The sequence below is a fragment of the Verticillium dahliae genome, genomic scaffold (assembly GCF_000150675.1).
Source record: "Verticillium dahliae VdLs.17 supercont1.4 genomic scaffold, whole genome shotgun sequence".
In the NCBI taxonomy this organism is placed as follows: Eukaryota; Fungi; Ascomycota; class Sordariomycetes; order Glomerellales; family Plectosphaerellaceae; genus Verticillium; species Verticillium dahliae.
In genome coordinates this window covers 507,902-530,043 of record NW_009276925.1, presented here as the reverse complement: position 1 = coordinate 530,043, position 22,142 = coordinate 507,902, and the positions used below count along the sequence as shown (strand labels likewise).

The 22,142-nt window shown below is 55.6% G+C and overlaps 10 protein-coding genes and 1 non-coding gene across 11 annotated transcripts; 7 read left to right on the top strand and 4 right to left on the bottom strand.

Annotated features, from left to right (window-relative positions):
* Nucleotides 1-169: 169 nt before the first annotated feature.
* VDAG_02509 (uncharacterized protein) lies at nt 170-839 on the bottom strand. The gene is made up of 3 exons (XM_009653162.1): nt 787-839; nt 405-731; nt 170-349 (listed from the first exon to the last, which is right to left on the bottom strand). The coding sequence occupies exons 1-3, from the start codon at nt 796-798 to the stop codon at nt 260-262; spliced, it is 429 nt and encodes a 142-aa protein (XP_009651457.1). The 5' UTR covers nt 799-839; the 3' UTR covers nt 170-259.
* Nucleotides 840-1,764: 925 nt separating this feature from the next.
* VDAG_02508 (uncharacterized protein) lies at nt 1,765-2,178 on the top strand (the record flags this gene model as incomplete). The annotated part of the gene is made up of 3 exons (XM_009653161.1): nt 1,765-1,873; nt 1,925-2,028; nt 2,080-2,178. 3 exons carry the CDS (start codon nt 1,765-1,767, stop codon nt 2,176-2,178), a joined length of 312 nt encoding a protein of 103 aa, XP_009651456.1.
* Nucleotides 2,179-3,031: 853 nt separating this feature from the next.
* Nucleotides 3,032-3,987, top strand: VDAG_02507 (60S ribosomal protein L14-B). Its single transcript, XM_009653160.1, has 3 exons — nt 3,032-3,043; nt 3,114-3,254; nt 3,351-3,987. The coding sequence occupies exons 2-3, from the start codon at nt 3,126-3,128 to the stop codon at nt 3,663-3,665; spliced, it is 444 nt and encodes a 147-aa protein (XP_009651455.1). The 5' UTR covers nt 3,032-3,043; nt 3,114-3,125; the 3' UTR covers nt 3,666-3,987.
* A 275-nt stretch (nt 3,988-4,262) lies between these two features.
* Nucleotides 4,263-5,373, top strand: VDAG_02506 (nascent polypeptide-associated complex subunit alpha). Its single transcript, XM_009653159.1, has 4 exons — nt 4,263-4,290; nt 4,482-4,731; nt 4,800-4,858; nt 4,911-5,373. The coding sequence occupies exons 2-4, from the start codon at nt 4,498-4,500 to the stop codon at nt 5,230-5,232; spliced, it is 615 nt and encodes a 204-aa protein (XP_009651454.1). The 5' UTR covers nt 4,263-4,290; nt 4,482-4,497; the 3' UTR covers nt 5,233-5,373.
* Nucleotides 5,374-5,758: 385 nt separating this feature from the next.
* Nucleotides 5,759-6,532, top strand: VDAG_02505 (ATP synthase subunit D; the record flags this gene model as incomplete). The annotated part of the gene is made up of 4 exons (XM_009653158.1): nt 5,759-5,767; nt 5,896-6,291; nt 6,360-6,446; nt 6,503-6,532. 4 exons carry the CDS (start codon nt 5,759-5,761, stop codon nt 6,530-6,532), a joined length of 522 nt encoding a protein of 173 aa, XP_009651453.1.
* A 553-nt stretch (nt 6,533-7,085) lies between these two features.
* Nucleotides 7,086-8,090, top strand: VDAG_02504 (uncharacterized protein; the record flags this gene model as incomplete). Its single annotated transcript, XM_009653157.1, has 1 exon — nt 7,086-8,090. The coding sequence occupies one exon, from the start codon at nt 7,086-7,088 to the stop codon at nt 8,088-8,090; it is 1,005 nt and encodes a 334-aa protein (XP_009651452.1).
* A 453-nt stretch (nt 8,091-8,543) lies between these two features.
* On the top strand, nt 8,544-8,635 carry VDAG_20095. Its single transcript has one exon. It is a non-coding gene; the product is annotated as a tRNA-Pro (tRNA).
* Nucleotides 8,636-9,848: 1,213 nt separating this feature from the next.
* On the bottom strand, nt 9,849-10,734 carry VDAG_02503 (uncharacterized protein; the record flags this gene model as incomplete). The annotated part of the gene is made up of 2 exons (XM_009653156.1): nt 10,057-10,734; nt 9,849-9,943 (listed from the first exon to the last, which is right to left on the bottom strand). The coding sequence occupies exons 1-2, from the start codon at nt 10,190-10,192 to the stop codon at nt 9,849-9,851; spliced, it is 231 nt and encodes a 76-aa protein (XP_009651451.1). The 5' UTR covers nt 10,193-10,734.
* A 2,456-nt stretch (nt 10,735-13,190) lies between these two features.
* VDAG_02502 (uncharacterized protein) lies at nt 13,191-18,011 on the top strand (the record flags this gene model as incomplete). The annotated part of the gene is made up of 5 exons (XM_009653155.1): nt 13,191-13,879; nt 14,288-14,604; nt 14,710-15,177; nt 15,283-16,236; nt 16,384-18,011. 5 exons carry the CDS (start codon nt 13,191-13,193, stop codon nt 18,009-18,011), a joined length of 4,056 nt encoding a protein of 1,351 aa, XP_009651450.1.
* Nucleotides 18,012-18,255: 244 nt separating this feature from the next.
* VDAG_02501 (uncharacterized protein) lies at nt 18,256-18,564 on the bottom strand (the record flags this gene model as incomplete). Its single annotated transcript, XM_009653154.1, has 1 exon — nt 18,256-18,564. The coding sequence occupies one exon, from the start codon at nt 18,562-18,564 to the stop codon at nt 18,256-18,258; it is 309 nt and encodes a 102-aa protein (XP_009651449.1).
* Nucleotides 18,565-20,296: 1,732 nt separating this feature from the next.
* On the bottom strand, nt 20,297-21,565 carry VDAG_02500 (uncharacterized protein; the record flags this gene model as incomplete). Its single annotated transcript, XM_009653153.1, has 6 exons — nt 20,297-20,397; nt 20,459-20,529; nt 20,580-20,635; nt 20,708-21,205; nt 21,260-21,335; nt 21,447-21,565. 6 exons carry the CDS (start codon nt 21,563-21,565, stop codon nt 20,297-20,299), a joined length of 921 nt encoding a protein of 306 aa, XP_009651448.1.
* Between the last annotated feature and the right edge of the window lie 577 nt (nt 21,566-22,142).

The following is a 22,142-nucleotide window of genomic DNA, read 5'->3' as shown; positions in this document are numbered from 1 at the left end:
ACGCGACGACCTTGTACCAAGCTAGTACATTGATGAGTGCTTTTAACCTTAGACAAAATGGGCCATGAATGTCCAGTACTGAAGAATAGAAGCCAAGTTATCGTTGTCAAAGGCGCAGTATCATGAGTTGATGGTGTCACATGTATGATTGAATGGTCAGACAGCACGAGGCTCAGTTGCTTTGTATTACAGCGTGCCATTGATGAGTGGACAAGTTTATATGGTACAAAGAGCGAGAGGGTATATCAATGAAGCGGTTTTAGTTGCCCTTGTTGAGCGCATTCACCAGTTTAAGGATCTCGGACTCGTTGCTGTCGGCCGTGGCGCGGCCGTTGTTCCAATCCACAACCTGCGAGAGTCAGTCATAGTTCGCAGCAGTGCTAGAGTCATTTAAGAGAACTTACCACAGGCCTCTGGAAGGTGTTGCTGTCCAGCTTGAATTTCTTCAGGGCTTCGCTCTCGTTGGCAGCACCGCTGATGATGCTGGACACCTTGCTGGGGCCAACATATTCGAGAATGGTCTTGACCTGGTCGGCAGTGGGAAGATCCTCGGTGATGTTGAGCTCGAACTCGGTACGCTTGGGATGAGTCTGAGCAGTGTGATCGCTGGCCTGGTCCTCGGTTGCACTGGCCGTGGCATTGGCGGAAGCTTGCTTGAGGATTGTTGCAACCCTCTGCGAAGCTGGCGCGCCAGCCTTGTGGAAGAGAGTGATGATGTCGAGAGTCTTATGCTGCGAGAGAAGTTAGCGCATCCATGATGGGGTACATGATGGTGTCTGCACCTACGAAACGGAACATGTTGGCGGTGTTGACGATGCGAAGGAAGCTAATTGAAGCTCGGAATGTTGAACAACAAGTTCACGGTGTTTCTTGCGTCGTCGGTAGTGGAGCTCGGAGCTCCACGAGGATTACATCATGATCCCTGTCACCGCGGCAAATGTCGCTTAGCTGTAGGGAGGGGTGCTGGCGCTAAAAGGTCATAATGATCGCTGACTGTGGTGTGATTGTTGAGCAACCCGACCAAATGAGAAGAAACACCAGTGATTCGGTACAGTACGATGGATCAGTTCTCCAATTCGAGTTCTGCAGGACATTCGAAGACTATTTCGATTCCTCCAGGCCACCTATTTCGTCGTGGAAGTGGGCCCACCGTCGAGCTAGGAAGGGACCAGCCTTACGAGATATTTGCTGCAGCGGTAGAGAGCAAGTAGCTAATTCTCAGTTTCACGAATTCGGTCTGCAAGCTAGGTCCTGAACATAGTAAAGAAATGGGACAGTTCCTGAAGCAACGCACTCTGCATCACTCAAACTCCGTCACCGGCAGTAAGCTACATGGCGTAGGTAGTGAATGTGCGACGTCGTAGCGCCACAGCTACTACCTACTGAGTGCTCACCTTTGATGGAGTCTCCATTATGAGCAATCGATGACGTACATGCGCACCTAGGCCTGTGATGCCTGGGGAAGGAACGGGTGCCAAAGGCGTTCCAGAACTCTAGCTGCCCAATTGAGGCGCTGTTTCGTCAATTCACTGACTTTTGGTCTCTGTCGTGGAGCAAATCCGTAGATGACGTAGAGTGAAGTAACTAGTGGGGAAGATCGCGATCTCAGAGATCTCGAGTCTTTATAAGACATCAAGACAACCACCAAGCATCCTTTCACATCATCATTACAACCTCATTGATCTCTTCAAATCAACGGAAACACCCCCCTTTCTTTTTTTTTTTTTCTTTTACCTCTCCAGGAAAAATCCACAGACCGTCAATATGAACGTCGCCCACGCCGGAGATCAGAGGAACGTCCCTGAGAGCGAGCAGGAGCAGCCTGAGCGCTTCCACGAGGGCAAGGAGCACGCGCACAACCAGCTTGACTCCAGTACGTTTCTGTTGTCTCCACGGTCTATCTCATTGCTAACGAAATGAACAGAGGACGAGCGTACCATTGCCAACAAGCTGGCAGCTGAGGAGCAGAAGGACGGCAATGATGATAGCGAGGAGACAAGGCTGCACAAGATCGACCCGACCCTGCCCGTAAGTTATCCCCGATTGTCTCTGGGCATGCCTAGCTGACATATTCATTAGGCCAAGGCGCACGGCAACGAGCCCTCCAGGGGCGCCAAGATTGACGCCCAGATCGAGGCAGAGGAGCAGGCTGAGCTGGAGCGCAAGGGCAAGGCCTAATTAAAGAGCAACGACAGTGTTCCGTGGTACGACAATAGCGTTAATTGACATTTGAACACCTGCAATTCACTTGTGACGGCTGAGAGTGGTCATATTTGCGGCCCATTTGATTGATTGAAACTGTAGATCATGTGCACCTCCTTCCTAGCCTTGCTTCACTTCGATATATGCCTGCCAAAGTAATGCTACCAGGGGACGGTTCTGTTGAAGAAGGATTGGAAGAAACTAAACGCCATTAGCCTCCATCGACCACACGAGTGATGATAGATGAGTAGGTATGAAGAAAGACATATCAGAATATGTAAGAATTGAATATCATGTATTCAGCCGATATAGCCACTCCGGCGAAAGAGAGCCATCGACTGAAATCAATCGCAAATTTGCATCATCATTGAGTCTTGCGGAAAGGGAACGGGTAAAATGGGTGAATAACGTACCAATCAAGCTTCTTCCGTCGAAGACCCTCTAAGCTTCAGGCGAGTTAGGGCGCAGGCTGAAGCAGTCTTCGACGGATGGTGATGAGTGAAGCCTCGTGAAAGAGACAGACAGCGCAGGCGCAGAATTTATGCTGGCAGAAGCCCAGAGAAATTTCCGCCTGTTGCTGGGTGGACCTCTCCGGCCCGTTGACGGGATGCAGAACCGCTAGTCTTCTTGTGTCACGGCGCAGGGGTGTTTGTTTTCCCGAAATACAGCCGGCCACCACTGCGTCCTTCCCACCACGGCTGGCCACAAAGTGGAGTCAGTAGGGCCCTGGGTTTTTCGCCCACACGCCAATTTACTCCAAGCGACTTTCCAGGTTCTGTGGCAGCGAAGTGAACCTTTCCACATCGACAACCACCACCAAGTACTTTGATACGGACTTCGGGTAAGCAACAACACCCTCACGAATAACAACACTCGCTTCGACCCCTCGACATTCTAACATCAGCAACCAGATCGACATCAAAATGGGTGACGCTACCATCGAGGGATCCAAGTGGCGCCTGGTCGAGGTCGGCCGCGTCGTCCTCATTGAGGGCAACCACCCGTACGCGGGCCGCCTCGCCGCTATCGTCGAGATCATCGACCACAAGCGCGTATGTTGGAAATCCGATTTCAATCCTTGGAGGAGTCGTGTGAAACGTCTCCGGCTGCGAAGGCACGAAAAAGACTAACACATCGCGCACCTGCAGGTTCTGGTCGACGGACCCTCCTCAGACCCCGAGCTCGCTGTTCCCCGCCAAGCGCTTCCTCTCTCCGCCGCCCTTCTCTCTTCCCTGACTGTCGCCAAGCTCCCCCGCGGCGCCCGCCACGGCACCCTGAAGAAGGCCTGGGAGGCTTCCGAGATCGACAAGAAGTGGAAGGAGACCAGCTGGTTCAAGCGCCGCACTCAGATCGAGCGGAGGAAGAACCTGACCGACTTCGACCGCTTCAAGGTTCTCCGCCTCAAGAAGCAGCGCCGCTTCGAGGAGCGCAAGTCTCTCGCCAAGGTCAAGGCCGCGGCATAAGCGCATCATGACCTGCGCTTCGAGGTCTTGAGAAGGATGGGGATGGGGGACGACACAAACGGAGAAGGCTGGTTTTAGAGCGTGGAACGGCATGGAAACCCGGACTGGACTGCATCATAAGGGCAGCATGTGGCTTGCTGCGTTCTCTTTTTGCTCCGTACTGGACGGGCTGTATGTCACATTCATCATCAAGATGATTCGGCGTCGATACGGAAATCAGAGACAAAAATGAACTTCATGGCAAACCATTGCACAGACGCTGCGGCGTCGCGCATCCATGACATACCTACCTTATCCTAAGAAATGACGTCCCCTTTCAACCACAAAGCGATGGCACACGTGAAGCCAGTTGGATCCAGATGCTCCGCAATTTTTTCCCTGACCACCAGTTTCGCCCGCCTCTGAGAATTGCACCCGCAATTCCTCGATTGGACCACTGAAGGGGGGTGGGCAAGAGCGGGTCCCCGCATCTCGTTTGGAGGACAAACTTACCTAAGGTGGCTTACTCATCCGTTAGGGTTCCCGAGACGGGCAGATTTCCCTTGCTACCAAGTTGCTTCCTCACCACAACGAAGAGCGAGAATTCGAAACAGAGCAGTGACGTATCCTTGAATCCCTATCCTCCGTGAGTAAATCCCACCAATTCAATCGATTCTCAAATTCTCGACGAGGTGGGCTTGATCGGACGTGTTGCGGGAGCCATGGCGAAATTTCTCTTGCCCGCGCCAGCAACCGGCTTGGATCCGAGCCCACCAAATCACCGTTTGCGATTTGCCCAAAGCTCACGAGGCTGACTCTTTACCACCACCGACGCAGTCCCTACACCGACACAATGGCGAACCCCCGCGTTGAAGAGCTTCCCGACGAGGAGGTCAAGAAGACCCAGATTGAGGAGGTCGAGGATGACGAGAGCTCTGATGAGGAGGTCGAGGGCGAGATTCCTTCCGGCAGCTCCACCACTCTCGTTCAGTCTCGCAACGAGAAGAAGGCCCGCAAGCTCCTCGAGAAGCTGCACCTGACCAAGATTGAGGGCATCACCCGTGTCACTCTCCGTCGCCCCAAGAACGTACGTCGATGCGCTCAGCCGGTGTTTGTTCATTTTTGCGACCAAGGCATGCTGACTGTTCCTTGCAGATCCTGTTCGTCATCAACAGCCCCGAGGTCTACAAGTCCCCCAACAGCAACACCTACATGTGAGTGACTTGAAGAATGCCGATTCCCGCGCACAGAGCTAACCCACAACAGTGTCTTTGGTGAGGCTAAGATCGAGGACCTCAACGCCTCCGCCCAGCAGGCCGCTGCCCAGCAGCTCGCCGCCGCCGGCGGTGCCGACCACGACCACGCCGGCCACAGCCACGGCGAGTCCAGCAAGGCCACCGCTGCCGAGGGCAAGAAGGACGAGGAGGAGGAGGAGGATGACGAGGAGGAGGTCGACGCGACCGGCATTGAGGACAAGGACATCGAGCTGGTCATGACCCAGGCTAGCGTGAGCCGGAACAAGGCCATCAAGGCCCTGAAGGAAAACGACAACGATATCGTCAACTCCATCATGGCGCTGAGTATCTAACGGACGCTGCCATGGGGTGGAGGAGAAATGATTGTTGAAGGCTTTTGTTCTCATGATGCATGAGCGTAACAGAGAGGACGAATGGGTAGGACATAGACCATGCCTAGGGAGTCTGACGACAACCAAAATTCATTCATCTGGAAGGCAGTCGCGAGAAACCAAAAGGTTATAAGCGGCTGTCGTTCGCTTCAAGCCAAACCCGAACCAACTCTTGATCTCCCGTGCGTCGCTTGTTTACTTGCTCTTCGGCTTGATTGCGCCCATAACCTATGAAAAGGATAACGCGAGATCAGAATTGTTGCCAGACCGCGACATGTAATTGATCACCTGAATAGGCTCGCATACAATCAATGGCTGGGATGGATACTCGCACGTGACTTCAAGGTAGGAAATCGGGAGGCTACGTCACGTGACTGGGTGTCGTCCGGATCTTTCCCGCTCTTCGGCAAAGTCGATCTAGCAGCCAACCTCACGACAGAAGCCATTCCCTACGCAACCCTCGCAATCCCCCCAACAATCCTTCAAGATGGCCGCAGTAAGTCGCATTTGTTCATGAACTTGGCAATTGATACGAGGATCGACGATTCTGTCATGTGGATATCGATTGGCCTCGCCGACGCGCCTCGATGAATACTGAGCTAATTTCTCCTCCTACCCGAACAGCGAAGCGCAGCGCTCAAGCTCGACTGGGCTAAGGTCACCAGCTCCCTCAACCTTCGGGGCCAGACCGTCGCCTCTCTCCAGGCCTTCAAGAAGCGCAACGAGGACGCCCGCCGCAAGGTCCAGCAGCTTTCCGAGCTTCCCACCGCCGTCGACTTTGCGCACTACCGCTCCGTCCTCAAGAACCAGGCTGTTGTCGACGAGATTGAGAAGCGCTTCACTGCCCACAAGCCCGCTGCCTACGACGTCTCTCGCCAGCTCAAGGCCATCGAGGCCTTCGAGGTCGAGGCCGTCAAGAACGCCGAGGCCACCAAGGAGAAGGTCGGCCTCGAGCTGAAGGATCTCGAGAAGACCCTGTCCAACATTGAGACCGCCAGGCCGTTCGAGGACATCACGGTTGTATGTTTTCACGAGGCGCCAGCATCTCCGAAGCCAAAGAAGGGGTTACTGATGAAATGTGCGCGCAGGACGACTTCAACAAGGCCGTGCCCGAGGTTGAGAAGAAGACTGCCGAGCTCGTTGCCAAGGGCCGCTGGTCCGTGCCGGGATACAAGGTACGTTTCGAATCAACATGGCCACTGTTTCTCGACATTGTTAACGCCCCCTTTAGGAGAAGTTCGGCGATCTCTCTGTGCTGTAAACGATGCGACTGTTACCCGATTCCCTTTGTGTACTGTAGCATGGTAAATAAGAGAGCGGATGTCCTAAGAAGGGGAATCAATCATAATTACGCCGTCCTCACAATTGCATGCTCCCGTACAACACTCGTTGTCACTGTGATGGTTGTAACGAAATGTGGAATGACAAGGATATCCGGAAGGTCCGGTTCTGCTATGATCGCTCGATTGACAATCTACAGGAAGCCAAACACCACCACCGCATAGTCTGTCACTCAGTTATAAGTCAATGAACGGGGGGCGGATGAAGACCGCGGGAATGGCTATTGCGCCCGCGAGAAAGGGCATCCCAAGATCTCGGGCTACCGCCTAGGTCCCGGATATCCGGCTAAATGGCAGACTGCCGTTGGTGCGAAATTCCTAGCCGCGAAGTCAACTAAACAACTCAAGTGAGCCGTTGTTGACATTGGCGTTTATCAACATCCATGCAACCTGACAAGGTTTGAGGACCTCTTATACAGCAGTAACGCTCCCTTGGTTTTGATCGCCTAGGCACAAGCACCACACATCCTCAGCATGGATCACTTCTCTTGCCTCGTCCTTTCGTCTCCACCGCCACTAGATGCAGCATGGCTTCAATACGAAGACGATGCGAACCTGAAGGCGCCCAAGAAGGTCTACGCGTCGCCTGTCGAGCGTCAGCCCGTTTACGCAGAAGAATGTCGCCAACTCCACGCAAAGCTCATGGCCCAGGGTGCTCCATTCCACCGCCTCTCTGAAGACATCACGACGACGCACAGCACCACACCTTCCTCACTAGACAACTATGAGATCCCTATCCTTCAATTCAAACACACCCGAGTGGCTGATCCCAAGGTGATCGTCATATATTACCACGGTGGCGGCCTTTATGTCGGCGAGGCGGACAGCGAAGAGCTCTCGTGCCGACGCATCGTCAAAGACGTCGAGAACAGCACCGTTTACTCTGTTGGTTACAGACTGATGCCAAAGCACCCGGCATCGACATGCATCTCAGACGGTGTGGACGCCATCCGTGCCATCATCAAGCTCGTACCGTCTGACGTGAAGCTCGTGGTCGTCGGGTCCTCTAGCGGCGGCGTGCTGGCCACAAGCGTGCAGCAGTTGGTGCTGGAGAGACCACTCACTGGCACCGTGCTCCGATGCCCTGTAACGAGCGACGGCGGCAGCAATATCGAGCACGTCCCGGAAAGGCTGCGGCCGGCGTACACGAGCGCCACCGAGTGCTTTGCGAATGTGCTGCTCGGTGTGTTTAGGCGCGAGGAGGTTCGAGATGGCCTGGAGCGGATGCCGCTGGAGGCCAGCGTACATGAGCTCCGCGGGCTCGGCAGGACATGGGTGCAGGTCTGCGCGAACGACACGCTCTACTCCGACGGCGTCTGCTATGCCATAGCTCTGAAGGAGGCGGGAGTCGAGGTGGAAGTAGACGTCGTGGAGGGATGGCCTCATACATTCTGGCTCAAGGCGCCGGCTCTACCACGGGCGGTAGAAGCTGAGGAAGCAATGGTCAAGGGGCTGAAGTGGGTTTTGCAGAGAGGCTGACCATGCCACCTACCTAGGAAAACTGGAAGCGACCGCCTGAATACGGAGAGATATGAATGACGGCCCATCCTCAGATAAAATGCGTTTCAGTGCCCAAAAATGAAACCTTACTGCCTTGCAGTCAATTCTGCTCCCTTACTGGATATGTACTCCTTAGTTTGTTCCTCACCGTGATTGCAGGATTGTGGCGATGTCTAGACAGCTAAAGGCCAAATGACCAGCCAGGCATGACCACTCAATGTTATCGATCTCAACATCCATTGTTCTGGACGCCTGATTAAGCCCGCATAAGAATCTCAAGCCGTCAACTAGACTTGGTACAGACATCGGAACCAGATTGGTGAACATGCTGTCGGAGACGTCGCTGATCAGTTGACCAAGCTACATATACCATACTCCAGATCTCGGTTTCCATCGACCGGCTCCTGACTCAGTCAGGGATTTGTTCTAAACGCGCCGTTGGTCTAGTGGTATGATTCTCGCTTAGGGTCACACCCTGAAGCACAGCTTGCGAGAGGTCCCGGGTTCAATCCCCGGATGGCGCCCAATCTTTTTGTCCATTTTGCTTCGATCGAGAGATTATCCCATTCTACAGAGCATGTTGTGGTTCACGTTGGCTGGAGTATACTAGCGCAATGAACCCAGGCATATTACATAGGTTCTGTCTGACGTTCGTCTCTGGACACCCAGTTAGTCTCTGGACACCCAATTAGTAGGTGAGCGGACTTCGTATTCGACGTCTTGGCTTTAGACGAGAAACCCATGAATTGTCTCTATGACTGCAGCAAACATGCCGAAGAAACTACCTGTCCATGAACTTACATACCCTTGTTCTGAGGCCAGAAACCTTGGCCCCAAGGCTGGGCCGCATCTCTGAATCCTCACCTGATTGATGCTCAACGCGGCGTGAACTCGTCCGCAGCCTTGTCGGGCGGCTGCATGCTTCGAGCACCATTTCCTGTCATGCCGTGTCACTCTATCTTGTACCAGAACCACGGGTCGAAGGCGATGCAATCGTGTGTTGGTCGTACACATTGGCCATGCCCGCGGCGAATCGACAACCTGTCATCACCCGCGTCCGTGTAACCAGCTCGTGCGTTTACAACATCCAGTCAAGAGGACCATTTTGAAAAACGCGAGATGACCGTGTGAGTGAGTGAATGTGTGTGTATACCTGCTGGGCGATATTTATCTATACTGAGCCCCGAAGCCCAGCATCGGGGGTCATGGGCCGGAGGAACGAGTCCTCCTCACGCCCTGTGTGATACATAAACGATAGGCGTCTTTTCTCCCTTCAGGCAATTTATGCCTTGGCCGCGACCCTTAGACGACAAGTTGGTATATGTTGCAGCTACCAAGAAAAAAAATCCCATATCCCATATCCCATATCCCATATCCCATATCCCATATCCCATATCCCATATCCCATACCCCATATCCCATATCCCATATCCTGAACCCCAAGTTCCCCCCAGTTGCCAACGTTGTACGATCCAGAGTCTCCGAAAGAGGACGAGGATGGAAGGACGGCACACGAGAAAGAAAGTCGTCAGTAAGAAAGAAAAATAAACCCTGGAAACACACTGAAGCAGCCATACTGTTCCGTCCCAGGAGGGCGTTTGATAGCCCAGGTTGCTCTAAGAAGCAATACCCAGAACGCCCCGATCATGATTCCCGATATCCAGACCATAGAAAGACGATGGGCGTAGCAACCCCTTGGAAAAAAAAAAAAAAAAAAAAGGAAACCAACTCTACCTCCTATGAGGAGAGTTTCAGATAGATATTGACAGTCCATGTCCACTCCGTCATGACGTGGTCGTCATCTCTCCATGGAGATGGGGCGGCGGCCCGCACTAAGGCAAGACCTTGCCAGTGAGTCTGCTCTCAGGCCACCCGCAGCGAGAGCGGTTGATCATGTGTTCCCAGGGAACAGACTCTGCAGTGCGGCGGTTGGAGCACCCGGTACAGTCGCCGGCAGAGTAGTCGATGTGCCCAACGCGGACCTCACAGCGGCGGCCGGTGCGGCTGTAGTCGGGACACCACGATGCGGCGCCGATGAGGTAGTGGCGACAGCCGAATTCGCGGCGGTACCATTCACACATGCTGAATAGTTTCGAAAAGGCGTGGGAGGGGAAATGTGGTGGTGGTGGCGGCTTTGCTTGGTGAGCGACGAATGCTCTGTGCAGGCGACGCTTGATGTGTTATGTGGAAATCTGACGAGCAGTAGTGGTGGTTGTGAGTGCAGACAGGTGACGATGCGAGGTCAACAGATATGGGTTTGATGTGGAGAAAGAAGCGTTCGGAAGCTCTGAACGAAGATTGATGCCCTCTCATGAGGAAGCCAGTGGAGAAGGCAGGTGGGCGAGGACATTCGGGACTTTGTATGTCGTGCTTTGACTACAAGGTCTGAGATTGCGGAACTGAACCGCCGGACTGTGTCACTTGGCGTCGTCAAATAAGATTCGCCTGGGCGACAAGGCGATTCCTCCACGGGCAGCAGGAGAATGACGATCCAGGCTTGCCAGGGTAGCGTTGGACGTCCTCGAGGCGGCAGTGAAAAGTGACGGATATGAGACAGTGGCCACAGGCACGGGACTGTTGAGTAAAAAAACAAGGATAGTCTGGATGGGACTTGTGCCAAGTAGGGGAGGGGCGCCCAGGCTGGCAACGGTCCGGAGGCTTGTGTGCGTGTTGTCCACCAGGGCGTGTTCGATTCGCCGCCGCCCTTGGACAATATACTATCTGAGCACCGTGGGAGGAATTTGGGGGGTGGTGGATAATCACCTCTTTGCTTTTTCCCGAGCCTTGTCGGCGATTATGCGTCGACGGCGAGCGCCCCTGGCATCATCGAGGGAGGAGCGCAGCGCGCCCTGTCTCATACGAGGGAGAAAAGACTGTTGGTGCTCTGCAAGGAGGCGGAGACCTGGCGTCCATTCACTACCTATTGTTGCTGTGAAAGCTACTTGGACGCATTGGCACTGGATTGAATGCGCTTGTCACCTTGAGATGTGAAGAAGTTCAAAAAGTTGAAGCGATTGGACACGTCTACGGCCACTCAAGCACCAATAGCAACGGCGTACCCAGGGCCTGTGCCTTTCGTGTCAGGAGAGAGACGTCCAATCCGCCTCTGATGGAGCCAACAAGCCTCAGCCCGTATTCGAGATTATGCCAACATGGTCGGGGACGGGGACTGTTCAAACCCCGTCGGCAAGTCTGTTGATGAGTAAGTGAAAAGTAGGAATGCTATGTGGCTTAGGGTGGTGGAGAGAGAGAGGAACGGCAGGCGTTAAACTGGCCAAGCGCACTACTGCACCGGGGGGCAAGACGGAATTGTCACAGACACGAATACCACTCGCCTGGTCTTCGGGTTCGACCGGTCAGTCAGCGCAGGCACCTATTATTGAACGGGACAGAGCGGAGCACACCAAAGACAAACCCCCATTCATCGGTCACATCATCTGCAGTGGATGCTGTGCAGGGGGTTCGACCGGGCTGGTGTGGTTGGTATCGGCACGGAGAAGGGGGGGGGTGGCAAGGAAGCAGGATGGAAAGGAAGAAGGGATGGGATGGTCCGTCGGACGGGCCGCCAAGACGTTGTCGGTCCGGTCTAGCGCGCGGGCGGGGAATCGGGAGTTATCGAGATTCGAGGATCCAAAGGGCCGTTGGCTGCTGGACTAGGCCGGTTAAGGAGGCGACCGTAGTGGCATATGACTGCGGTCTGAATTGCACATGATAGAAATGCGTGAGCCTGAGGGGATGGCCGTCATCATTCCGGGGGAGGAAAAGCAACAAGGCAGGCGTCTGCCACGAGTGTCAGCTGATGGTCCTGTGCCGCGGTCTAGATTTCTGCTCTGGCTTACCTTGCAGGCGCCAGGACCAGTGATGTGAGACAGGCTTGGACAGGCCGCATGAGCGTCTGGCAAGGCCCCCGGGGGGGGGCCGGTACTTGCATGGTACGACCGATATACCAAGGCAACCAGCATTTCGATGGCGAGGCAAGGAATATGCCCTGGTACCGTCCATCCTTGGCTGCTAGATTTGCTCACTTGTTGGCTTTTTGGCGTCCAGGCCTCCCAGAACTCAGAACTCGGAACTTCAGGGGAGATAAGGACGCCATGTGAGACAGGCTGAGGTCGACATTGCTGGGGTCAAGTTCGTTTCTCTGGCGGGGGAGGGGAGGGGGGGACGCGGGGGGTGGGGGGGCGTGGCAACCTGGTGTTCCGTGTCTGAGTCTTTCGCTCGCAGGCATTGTTGGATGAAGGAGAAAGCAATGAGGAAGAAAAGAGAGAGGCGGGAAGGGAGTGTCCAATGTAGCACTGCAGTGTCGGTGAAGTAGAAAAAGAAAGGCCTGTCGTCGGTAGCGTGCCTTTAACCCCTGTCAATCTGCTGTCGAGGACAAGGCACACCTTCCTCGTGCTGGCTTCTCCAGGTGCCGGCGACACGTCTGTTGCATCTGTTGCGTCTGTTGCTTGGCCCTGGTTGACCGGTCTGCGTGCCTTGGACCTCGGAGTGGCCAGACATGGGCTGCACTGTGGCTGCGAGGTATGTGGACCGAGATGCGTGACCGAGGGTCGGGGTGATGGCCTGCAGGAGGGCGAGCTGCAGTCGATCGCAGCCGGCGGCGATGAAGAAACCGTCTTTTAGTATCGGCTTCCCTGGCCTATAACGGTTGGAATAAACCTGCCCTCTTCGCGTCTGTGTCGCCCAACTGTTTGCGTCGTGCTCTCTGGCGTCGTGCTCTCTGGCTTCTTACGCTCCGCCAAGGCCCCCCTTGCCATCGTTCCCGTGCTTCCGCACTCCCGGCGCTCCCCTGCTCCACGCTCCACGCTTCGCTCCACGCTCCACGCTCCACGCTTCGCTTCACGCTCCACAATCGAGTCCCCGCTCAGGAGGACCAAGCGATCCAACAAGAAGACTGCAGTTGCTTTACCTGCTCTGTGTTGTAGACCAAGTCGGGCAGATCGTAAGAAGGCGCTCCGTGAGGCAGACCGTACATGCCTGAGCAAATGACTGACAAGAAGGACAAGAAATCGAAGAGCTCGTCGGGCACTTGTGGGGCAAGGCCAGAGGCCCAACAAAGTCTAGCGGTCACCGCTAGACATGACGCTGCCATCGCCATCGTCAAGTCCGCCCCGGAGAGCGTCCAGGCCGAAGCAGCCCAGGACGCAGTCGGCACCTCTTCATCCACGGACGAGGACCCCGCCATTGGCCACCATTGTGCCCACGTTTCTGGCCCAGCCCAAGTGCACGCGCTGCACCGTCCGCGTCGTGCACGTATCGACGCCTGACAAGGACAAGCCGGACCAGACGCAGCGCGCCGTTGTGGAATGGGGCGCGATACCGTACTACAAGACGACGGGCCGGCCCGCTGAGTTTGTGTACTACACGACAGAGCGGGCCAGCGACTTGCGACCAGAGCTCTTGGCCGCCTGGCATGCGGCTAGGGCGCGTGGTCTCGAGATTGGAGGCCAGACGGCTCCCGCGGGGTCGTCGTCGTCGCCGTCGTCATCATCATCTTCATCATCGACATCGTCCTCTACGGGGACAGATGCCGGACTGGATATCAGAGCGTCTCCGGGACTGCTGGGGTCGTCGAGCAGCTTGTATACTGGGTCGAGTTCCTGCAGGAGTGGAAGTACTACCGAGACTATTACGTCTTTCGTGAAGAGCTGTTCGATGGAGAGGTGCCCGAGATTCTCTGCCAAGGATGCAAGGATTGCTCAGGACGCCTGGCAGCTCTCGTGCCTCTGCCTGATTGCGACCTGGAATCTGTGCCTGCCGAGACTGAGGTGCCGCCCTTGAATAGGAGCACAAGTCAACCGGAGTCGGGGAAGATGATCGTCACCGAGTCGTGTTGCGAGCTCAAGCTTGAGGCGTGCGATTGATATTGGATATTAACCATGTTTTTATAGTATTTATGATAAATGACAGAATGACACACGCGCTGATTGATTTCCACGGACTTTTGTGATTTTGATCAGTCGTAGCGAGCATTGAATAGCAGGATCATTTCTAGGCGGCCACTTCCAGGCGGCAGCTTCCTCTCCACCAACCCAAGTCACCTTACCCACGTGATGAGTAAGCAGGCTCACGATGAACCCTCCGCACCCCAAACAGCAACGCGTCAGACGCGTTGTTCCCAGCAGGTAAAGCCTGCACCCTCTTGCGACACGAGGAATTCATCATTCATTCTACAGCACCATCTCCCTCGTCGGGGTCATCTCAGGTCTTCCGCCATCGGCTCTGCAATCTGTCCAAGTGCGTCCTCCACCTCGACCACCACGCGCCTCTAGCTACGACCGACGCAACCGCTGCTTCGTCCTCCAACTCCGACTCCTGCCCCCGACCCACGCTGGTCACATTCTGGTGCCGGTGCAGAGGACCCAGCCCGCCCCAGGGGTAATTGGGACTGGAGGGCAGGGGCTCGTCCGTTTCTGTCGTCGTGGGCGTGCCCTGCGGAGGATCGGGATCCTCGCTGCTCATGGTCGAGGTCGTGAAGGTCGTGAGGTCAAAGGTGGGCACCAATGTTGCTAACGAACAGGGTGTGTCAGCCGGTACTTCTCACAAGGACCACGTTGTGTGTTCGTTCGTCTCTACTTACAAGTTTCGATGGTCTCAGGCACCGATCCGCTCGAGTCGAACGACGCAAGACCTGGTGACGAGGCCACTGTCGTGAAGCTTGTCGACGACGTGGAATTGGCCCAGAGCGGTCTTGACGTGCAGCTCGTCCATGGTCCTGCTCTGGTCGTCGAGTTGCACGGCGCCTTGCTGACCGTCAGCGACGCAACCTCGGAAGACCAACTCCCCGCCCGGGAGGCCGACTCGTCAGGCGCCATCACGGTCTTTGTGATGATCTGCGTTACTGTGCCATTGGTTATGGTAATGGTGGCGCAAGGCGAGGTCACCGCTGGATTGGCCGTGATCGTGTCGTTGGCCCTCGATGAACCGGTGGAGACCAACGTGCCCGACGGCTCGTTCGATCCTGTTCCTGTAGCCTCCGTTGGCAGCAGAACCGATCCTGAACTCAGACTTGTGCTACCTGCTGCGAGAGTTGAATTAGAGTTACCGCTGGTCGTTGAGCCTGCAGGTGGGCCTGAAGAGGTCGTCGTCTGATTCGCTGTCACCGGCCAGGGAGGCGAAGCGGTAGGCGCAGATGGTTGCGGCGTCATCGTGCTATTCCCGACGCTTGGAGCGCTGCCCGTGGATGTTATATTGAGCGATGGACCCGGTGACGAAGACGATTCTTCACCTTGGAAGAGCGTATTCGTCTCGTCCGGCTCAAGTGAGGTCGCATTGGACAGGACAGTGCTGTTTGCCGTAGGGAACAGCGGTGTCCCCGTTGGCACGACCGTTGGAGTGAAAGTCGTCACGATAGCGCCAGAAAGACTGGAAATCGGCAGAATCGTCAGGTTCCCAGCGCTCGTTGGCACGCTTGTACTCGTCGCATTCGGAAGAGGCAGCGGCGTTGGCACAATCGTGTTTGGCGTGCCGACGCCGGTACCACTGACACCGCCTGAACTGGTAGCATTGGGCAGCGGGAACGGTGTCAGGTTCGAAGGCGTGGGAACACCGACTCCTGTTGTGGACGATGGGCTCATGTTCAGTGAGCTGAGGCCCGTGCCTGCGACTGAGTTGGAGAGAGTATTGTTGGACAACGGAGACGTCACTGACTGGGTCAGGGCAGTTTTAGTTGTGCTGGACAAGACTGAGGTCGGCACCGTCATATTTGCCATGCTTGTCCCCGTGCCTGCAATGGTACGTGACCCCGAGACGGTGGAATTGGGCATTGGGAAGGGGGTCGCTCCAGGGGTCATCGACAAGGGAATGCTGGTTGCTGATGTGCTAGCGTTCGGTGAACCCACGCCAGGACCTGGACCAGACGTCGTGGAGGTCGCGTTCGGGAACGGGAAAGGCGTCTCTGCAGACGGCAATGGTGACAAGGCCGTGGATGTTGGAGCACTTGCATTCGTCGCACTGATGCTGGTGCTCACTGTCGCATCCGAAAGGCTGGCATTCGAAGGAGAGAACCTCGTCGAGCTCATGGGGCTGAGAGAGGGCGACAAAGTTGTCGAAGCACTCGCTTCGACAGTGCTGAGACCCGTCCCAGCGATGGTGCCTGACGCAGTACTGTTCGAAAGGGGGAACGGTGCCGACGAACTCGCCGGGCTAGGGGCAAGAGTCTGCGTTGATGATCCGGTGACCATTGTGGGCAGCACAGAAGTGATATTCTGCGACTGACCCACTTTGGTGGTGTTGTGCAGAAACTGAGAAGTGTAAGGAATGGTACTTGAAGGAACGGGCGCTGAAGTGTTCTGCGCGGTTGCCGTGCTTGGGAGTACCGTCACGCTTGATACCGAACTCGTCGCGTTCGGGAAGGGGAAAGGGGTCGCCGGCGGAGGTAGAGAACTAGGCGTTGGTACGAAGCTACTGGGTGAGGATGAGACGCCCGCCACCGCGCCACTGCTGGGAGCGGCCGAGGTGCCATTGGACAGGCTGGGAAAAACGCTCGCAGTCAGGGATGCCGGCACCGAGGCTGTCGTGGTGTTGAGGACGCCAGGGGGATATGATGAGTTCGCTAGTGCTGACGACAGTGGTGTACCAGTTGATGCCGGTGGGATGGTCATCACGGTTGAGTTGGAAGGCGATGCTGGCGCAGTTGGTATGGTCACCGTCCCTGTGATCACAGTCGTTATATTGTTCGAGGTGGGAAAAGGGGGCGACGAGGAGAACGTCACAGGTTCGGAAGCCACGTTGGTGCTGCTGGTTGCATTCATTGTCTGTTGCGCTCTGGAGCTTGAGTCTGTGAAAGTAGACATCGAGCCACTCAGGATGTTCGATGTGGCTGATGAGGAACTCTCACCGGCCGAGCCAGGCTGTAGAGTCGGACTATCCGTAGTGTTGCGCGAGCCGGATGACTGGCTTGTGGTGATGGTGGCGTTTGTTGATGGAAATGGAGCACCACCTGTCGTTGAGGAGCCGATCATCTTGGTCGTGCCAATGGTGCTCGAGCTGACGCCAGTTGCAGCTGTACTGCCCGCGACAGAACCACTAACAAGGGTCGCCGAGGATGAAGGTCTCGTTGTGGAGGCAATGCCTGGAATCAACGGCTGGCTGGACGCTGTCTCATTGCCGGTTGTGGGGGGAGTTCCAACAGCGGAGGACGAACCCGAAACAACAGATGAAAGGGTGGCACTTTGGGAAGACATGCCCGGGACAGTAATGTTGGCGAGTCCACTCGAACTTGCTACCATCTCGGAGGAGCTTGTTGATGACGAATCAGGTAGGATAGTACCGCTGATCTCGCCGGCGGCTGTCCCTGAACTTGGAGCCGTCAGACCTCCAGTAGTGTTGAAAGGTATAGACGCCGAGGTCATCGCCGATGAGATACCTGTAGCATTTTGTGCTGGCGGGAAACTTGACGGGATTGCTTCAGAAGATGGTCCTGGCGTTGAGGGGGTACCGACAGGCACCGTTGCATTGCTAGGAACGCTCAACGTCGACATGAGACTGCTCGAGGCAGGGGGCGAGATCGCCCCTGATATTGGAGTGGCTGTGACAGAGATGCTTGACGGCGTGGCAGTCCATGTTGGGAAAGCCGACGCCGACAGCACAGGAGGCGACATGAGGCCGGGCGTGATAGACCCGAGTGGCCTAGACATGCTCATCGTGGAGTTGTTGAAAGGGGACAGAGATGTGTCCGTCGTCGACTCTTGGGAGGGCAACGCAGTGGCAGAGCTGTTGAGGCCCGTCAAACTTGGCTCAGGCAGCTCGACACTGCTGGAGATGCTGGCGGGTCCTGAGGAAGACCTGCTGGACGAACTCCCTGAAAAGACGTTCGACAACGCGGACTTGGAAGAGGATTGTGGGGGGTATATGCCATTACCAGCCGGGCTTGTAGTCTCTGACATCTCTGGCGGATAAGGACCATCTGTCGTCGAGCTGTCCGGGTTTTCAGAGGGAGACCCTGAGCTTCCAGTGACTTCCGTCGGCCCGGTAGACGACTGGCTTCCGGAGAAGAACGTCTTGGAGGCGCCCGACGTGAGACCAGACATGAATGATGTGTTGTTAGCGGCAAGTGTCCCACGCGTACCACCAGACGAGCCGTCTGCTGAGGGTGCTAAGCGTCCGATCAGCAATGCTCGTCATGAGTTGGGAGGTGGAGGCTCTACCGACCTTCCTTGCTGGTGGCAGGCGTTCCCTCCTCGGAAGTTTCCTCTGTTGATGTAGCCTCGGCCTCATCAGGAGGGTATCCATACCCATAGCCCCAGCTATATTGCTGGTATTCCTCCACTGTTCCCTTCGCGTTTTCCTCGATGGCCCTAGCCCTGGGTTGCTTCACATCGAGACCTGGTGCTGGCGCATCACGTTCTCGAAGCCTGTGGCCCAAGGCATCATGGCGAGCGGACACGAAGAGGGGCACGGGCACCAGCACCGCAACTAAAAGGAGTCTTCGAACCAGAGAGCAGACCCTCATGATGAGAACCCTTGTGCTGGCGTGTCTGTGTTCTTTTCGAAAGAACTCGGCTGCCTTGATCGGGCTGCGTAGATGATGCAGTCTTCATCAGGGAACCGACAGTTATGTGATGTCAAGTGCTCAAAAACAGAAAGGAAAAAGCGAAAAGAATGACTAAGATCAGCAGTGCCTGCGAAATCCAGAAAAGTGAGAGAGAACGAGAGTCGAAAGGAGGGCGTTGTCATGAAATGCAAAGGGGATCCCGCAAGGAGGAAGAACAGCAGGCAGAGGCCGTCAAAGGGAAGACGGCGAGGATAAGTTGGCAGATATAGGTGCAGGCCCAAAACCCCGATTGCCTCGGCACACCATCAGATAGGGGCAGAGCAGACCATGTCCACCCATAGCTTCAAGCTGCCCATGGTGTGGACAGGTTCCCCGTCAAAGTAAGACTTGGTGACACGCCCGACAGCTTTGCCCCGTTCCTCGACTGAGGGGGCGGGCAGCCGAAGAAAGAGAGAAAGACAGGCGAGTCCAGATCCAAGCACATATCCTCCTTGCACGATGACCACTATCCGTCTGCTTGGAATCATATTCTGCCCGTCGGGCCCGTCCCATCACATATGAAGCCCGTCCGGAGAAGGGACGATGCGCGACGAAAACATGCCAGGGAGCGTCTTCGACGCCTGTCTGCAGATCACGGGCGGCCATCAAGTTTGGAACGAGAAAAAGAAGGCAAATTGAACCGGCACGGCTCCCGAGCTACGACGAGATTTCGCCGTGCATAGCTGAGGAACCCTTTCCGAGCTCGCCTGACACGTCGTCCAAGCACCACCTCGTCATTTCCCATCCCATCCTCGGGCCCCGTCGCCGCTCGAATACATGACACCAGGCCCTTGCCTCTCGGCCTACCGAGATGTCACGATAGCACAGACGGTGCGCAAGTGTACAGTTGTGCACGGCGAGATGCCGCGGACGCCAGGGGCACATGCAACGTCCCGCCGCAAGATGACACCCTGTTCCTGGCGAGAGCAACAAAGTCACACGGGCCGTGGAGGCAACATATGAGCTTACACGAACACACACATTCAACTTGTAGTCGCCGAGCTCAACTGAGCGGACAAAGAGACCGAGTTCTTTTCCATGAAAGAGGGAAAATGACCTGGTAAAGTCAGGCATCGGCTTGGCGAGCAAGGTGCAAAACTGTTGACTTGTGCGAGTGTATGCGAGGAGGGAGATATCGCACCCTAGAAGACCGTACAATAGCCTGCCTAGGTTCATTGACGTGGCTTGCAAGGGGGTGCCGGAAGAAACTGTGCTCTCAACGCTATCGTCCTTTGCTTCATCGAAATGCCCATCCGCCAAGCATAAGAGTCCTGGTCGCAGGATGAGACAGTTCACGACGAAACACATTGCTACTTGTAAAGAATTGCACACTATAAGAGGTCAAGACACTTCATCTACGGGGTCTCAAAACTAACCACCATGCTCCTCATGCACTTGCAGAAATCAAAATTACCTCCCACTCTCAGCGTAAACTCCTCGTAGCGATATGCCCGGGGCAGCCCCCAGTATCTTGAAAAGAGAGCACGAGCTCAATCCGTTGCTGTCAAAATGCTGTGAGACCTATCTGCCGCTAGGCGAGACGGGCAACTGCTGATGAGCCACGAGCTAGTTGCTATTGCCACTGTGGAGCGTCAAGGAGTGGAGCTCTCAATCAGCTAACGTCATCATGTTCCTAGCCTCTGTGGTTCCTCTACTCGGCTTTCTTGGCGGTCTCGCGAAGGGTGGGAGCGGTGCTGTCCGTCATGGATGTGCCCTTTGTCTCGATATCGGCAGCCCACAGAGCCGCACCGACTGTAGAGGGGATGCCGTCAGCAATGAAATGACTGGAGTCCAGGGGACATATGTAACTTACCTGAGTTGGTGAAAGTGAAAAACATGGAAGCAAAGGGAATCAGTTCGAGGGCTGTGGCAACAAGACCGAATCTGTGTGGTGTGAGTAGGCAAGCAAGGCGTGCTCAGGCGGGCAAACGTACGCTGTGTAGGGTCCGGTGTGCTTCTTCAGCCACTCCCTCCGCTGTGACTCTGACCACTGTTTGAGCTGAAAGTACTGCGTCATGTTAGGCAACGCTCCGGATTCAGGGGACACAGTTCAAGAACGTACCCGTCCATGGACAATCTGGCCACGTCCTCGGGCCTGGATAAGGACGAACAAAACAGTGCCGACAACAGGAATGAAGTTCAGGGGCAGATACATGATGTATCGGATGAGAGCTTTGGGGCTGAAGCGCTCAAAGGGGCTCTTCAGAACCTTGCCCAGCTTCTGCATGGGGTCTGAGCCCGGTTGCAGCTGTCGCCCCTCGCGGACAATGTTATCGCTACCCCTGGCGACCAGGGTACCGTCAAAGGTATCGAGGATGGCATCCTGGAGAAGGTACGTGCGCGAGATCATGTTGATGATGGTGGAGCTCTCGTTCAGAATCAGGAGAACGGTGGTGAAGACGGCAAGCGGACCGTTGAAGAGGACGAGAACGGCAAACTGCGGCACGTAGGTGAATACAAACATGCCAGTGACGACACTGACGGACAGCAGAGCGTAAGGGCCAATTCGAGAGAGGAGGGGCTTCCAGAGGGAGCGGTGCGTCGCAAAGTAGAGAATTCCCTGTAAGAGGCTGTCAGAGGCGCTGGTGATTCATGGACCAGAAGAGTATCGTACCTTCAGGGGGTACAGGTATGCCCTACTCCTGGCGGCATCGCCTACGAGGGTGGATGCATGGTCGTAGTCCTCCTTTCTACAAGCAGGACAAGTCAGCACATTGCGAGCTAAGGTAGCGATCTCTTCGCAGGTCATGCTGAACAGCTGGCAGCTGCCCGCAAGCAGTTGTTTGGGGAGGATAACGTACAGAACTTCCTGGGCTCTCGCCTGGACCGAATCGGCGATGCGACCGCGGCTACGACCCTGGCCTTGACCCTGGGTGTTGGTCGAGTCGCGTTCGGCAACGCGGTTGGGTTCGTCGGACATGGTGCGCGTGCTTGTGTTTGGGGCGTGTGGAAGTTCGGTGAGACTGAGCTGAAAGGTGGCGGGGTTGATGGCAGATGAGCAACAAGTGGTATATCGCCAAAGGAGGAGAGGTGAGTTGACGTAGGTATTCAATGGTATTAAGAGGAAGAGAGGGCAATAGGTCCGAAAGTACCTGTATGCTCCTGTGACGAGACCGTGACGGGGAAGGAGCAATCAGTGGAGGAAGCTGCCGCCGGAGCTGTGCAAAAGGCAGCTGCGATGGGCCTGACTGCCAAGCTTCCGCATTTAGTGGGCGTTTGATGACGTCGATGTCTATCGCTGTGCCTGTATCTGTGGCTGGACCGGCCCAAATGCTCCGCTTCAGCCACCTAAGACTAAGACCCCTCACCCTCAGTCCATTGCCATCACATGAAAGCATCAATTTCACTCCTCGCAACCCCACCATTTCAAGAATTTGAACGAGTTTTGCAGTGGGTCATCGCCCTCTCATATATCATCTATTTCGGAGTAGCTCATCACTGGCACCCCATAATCCTGGTCGCCGATCCCGACGTCCAAGACGACCAGGGTCGATGTC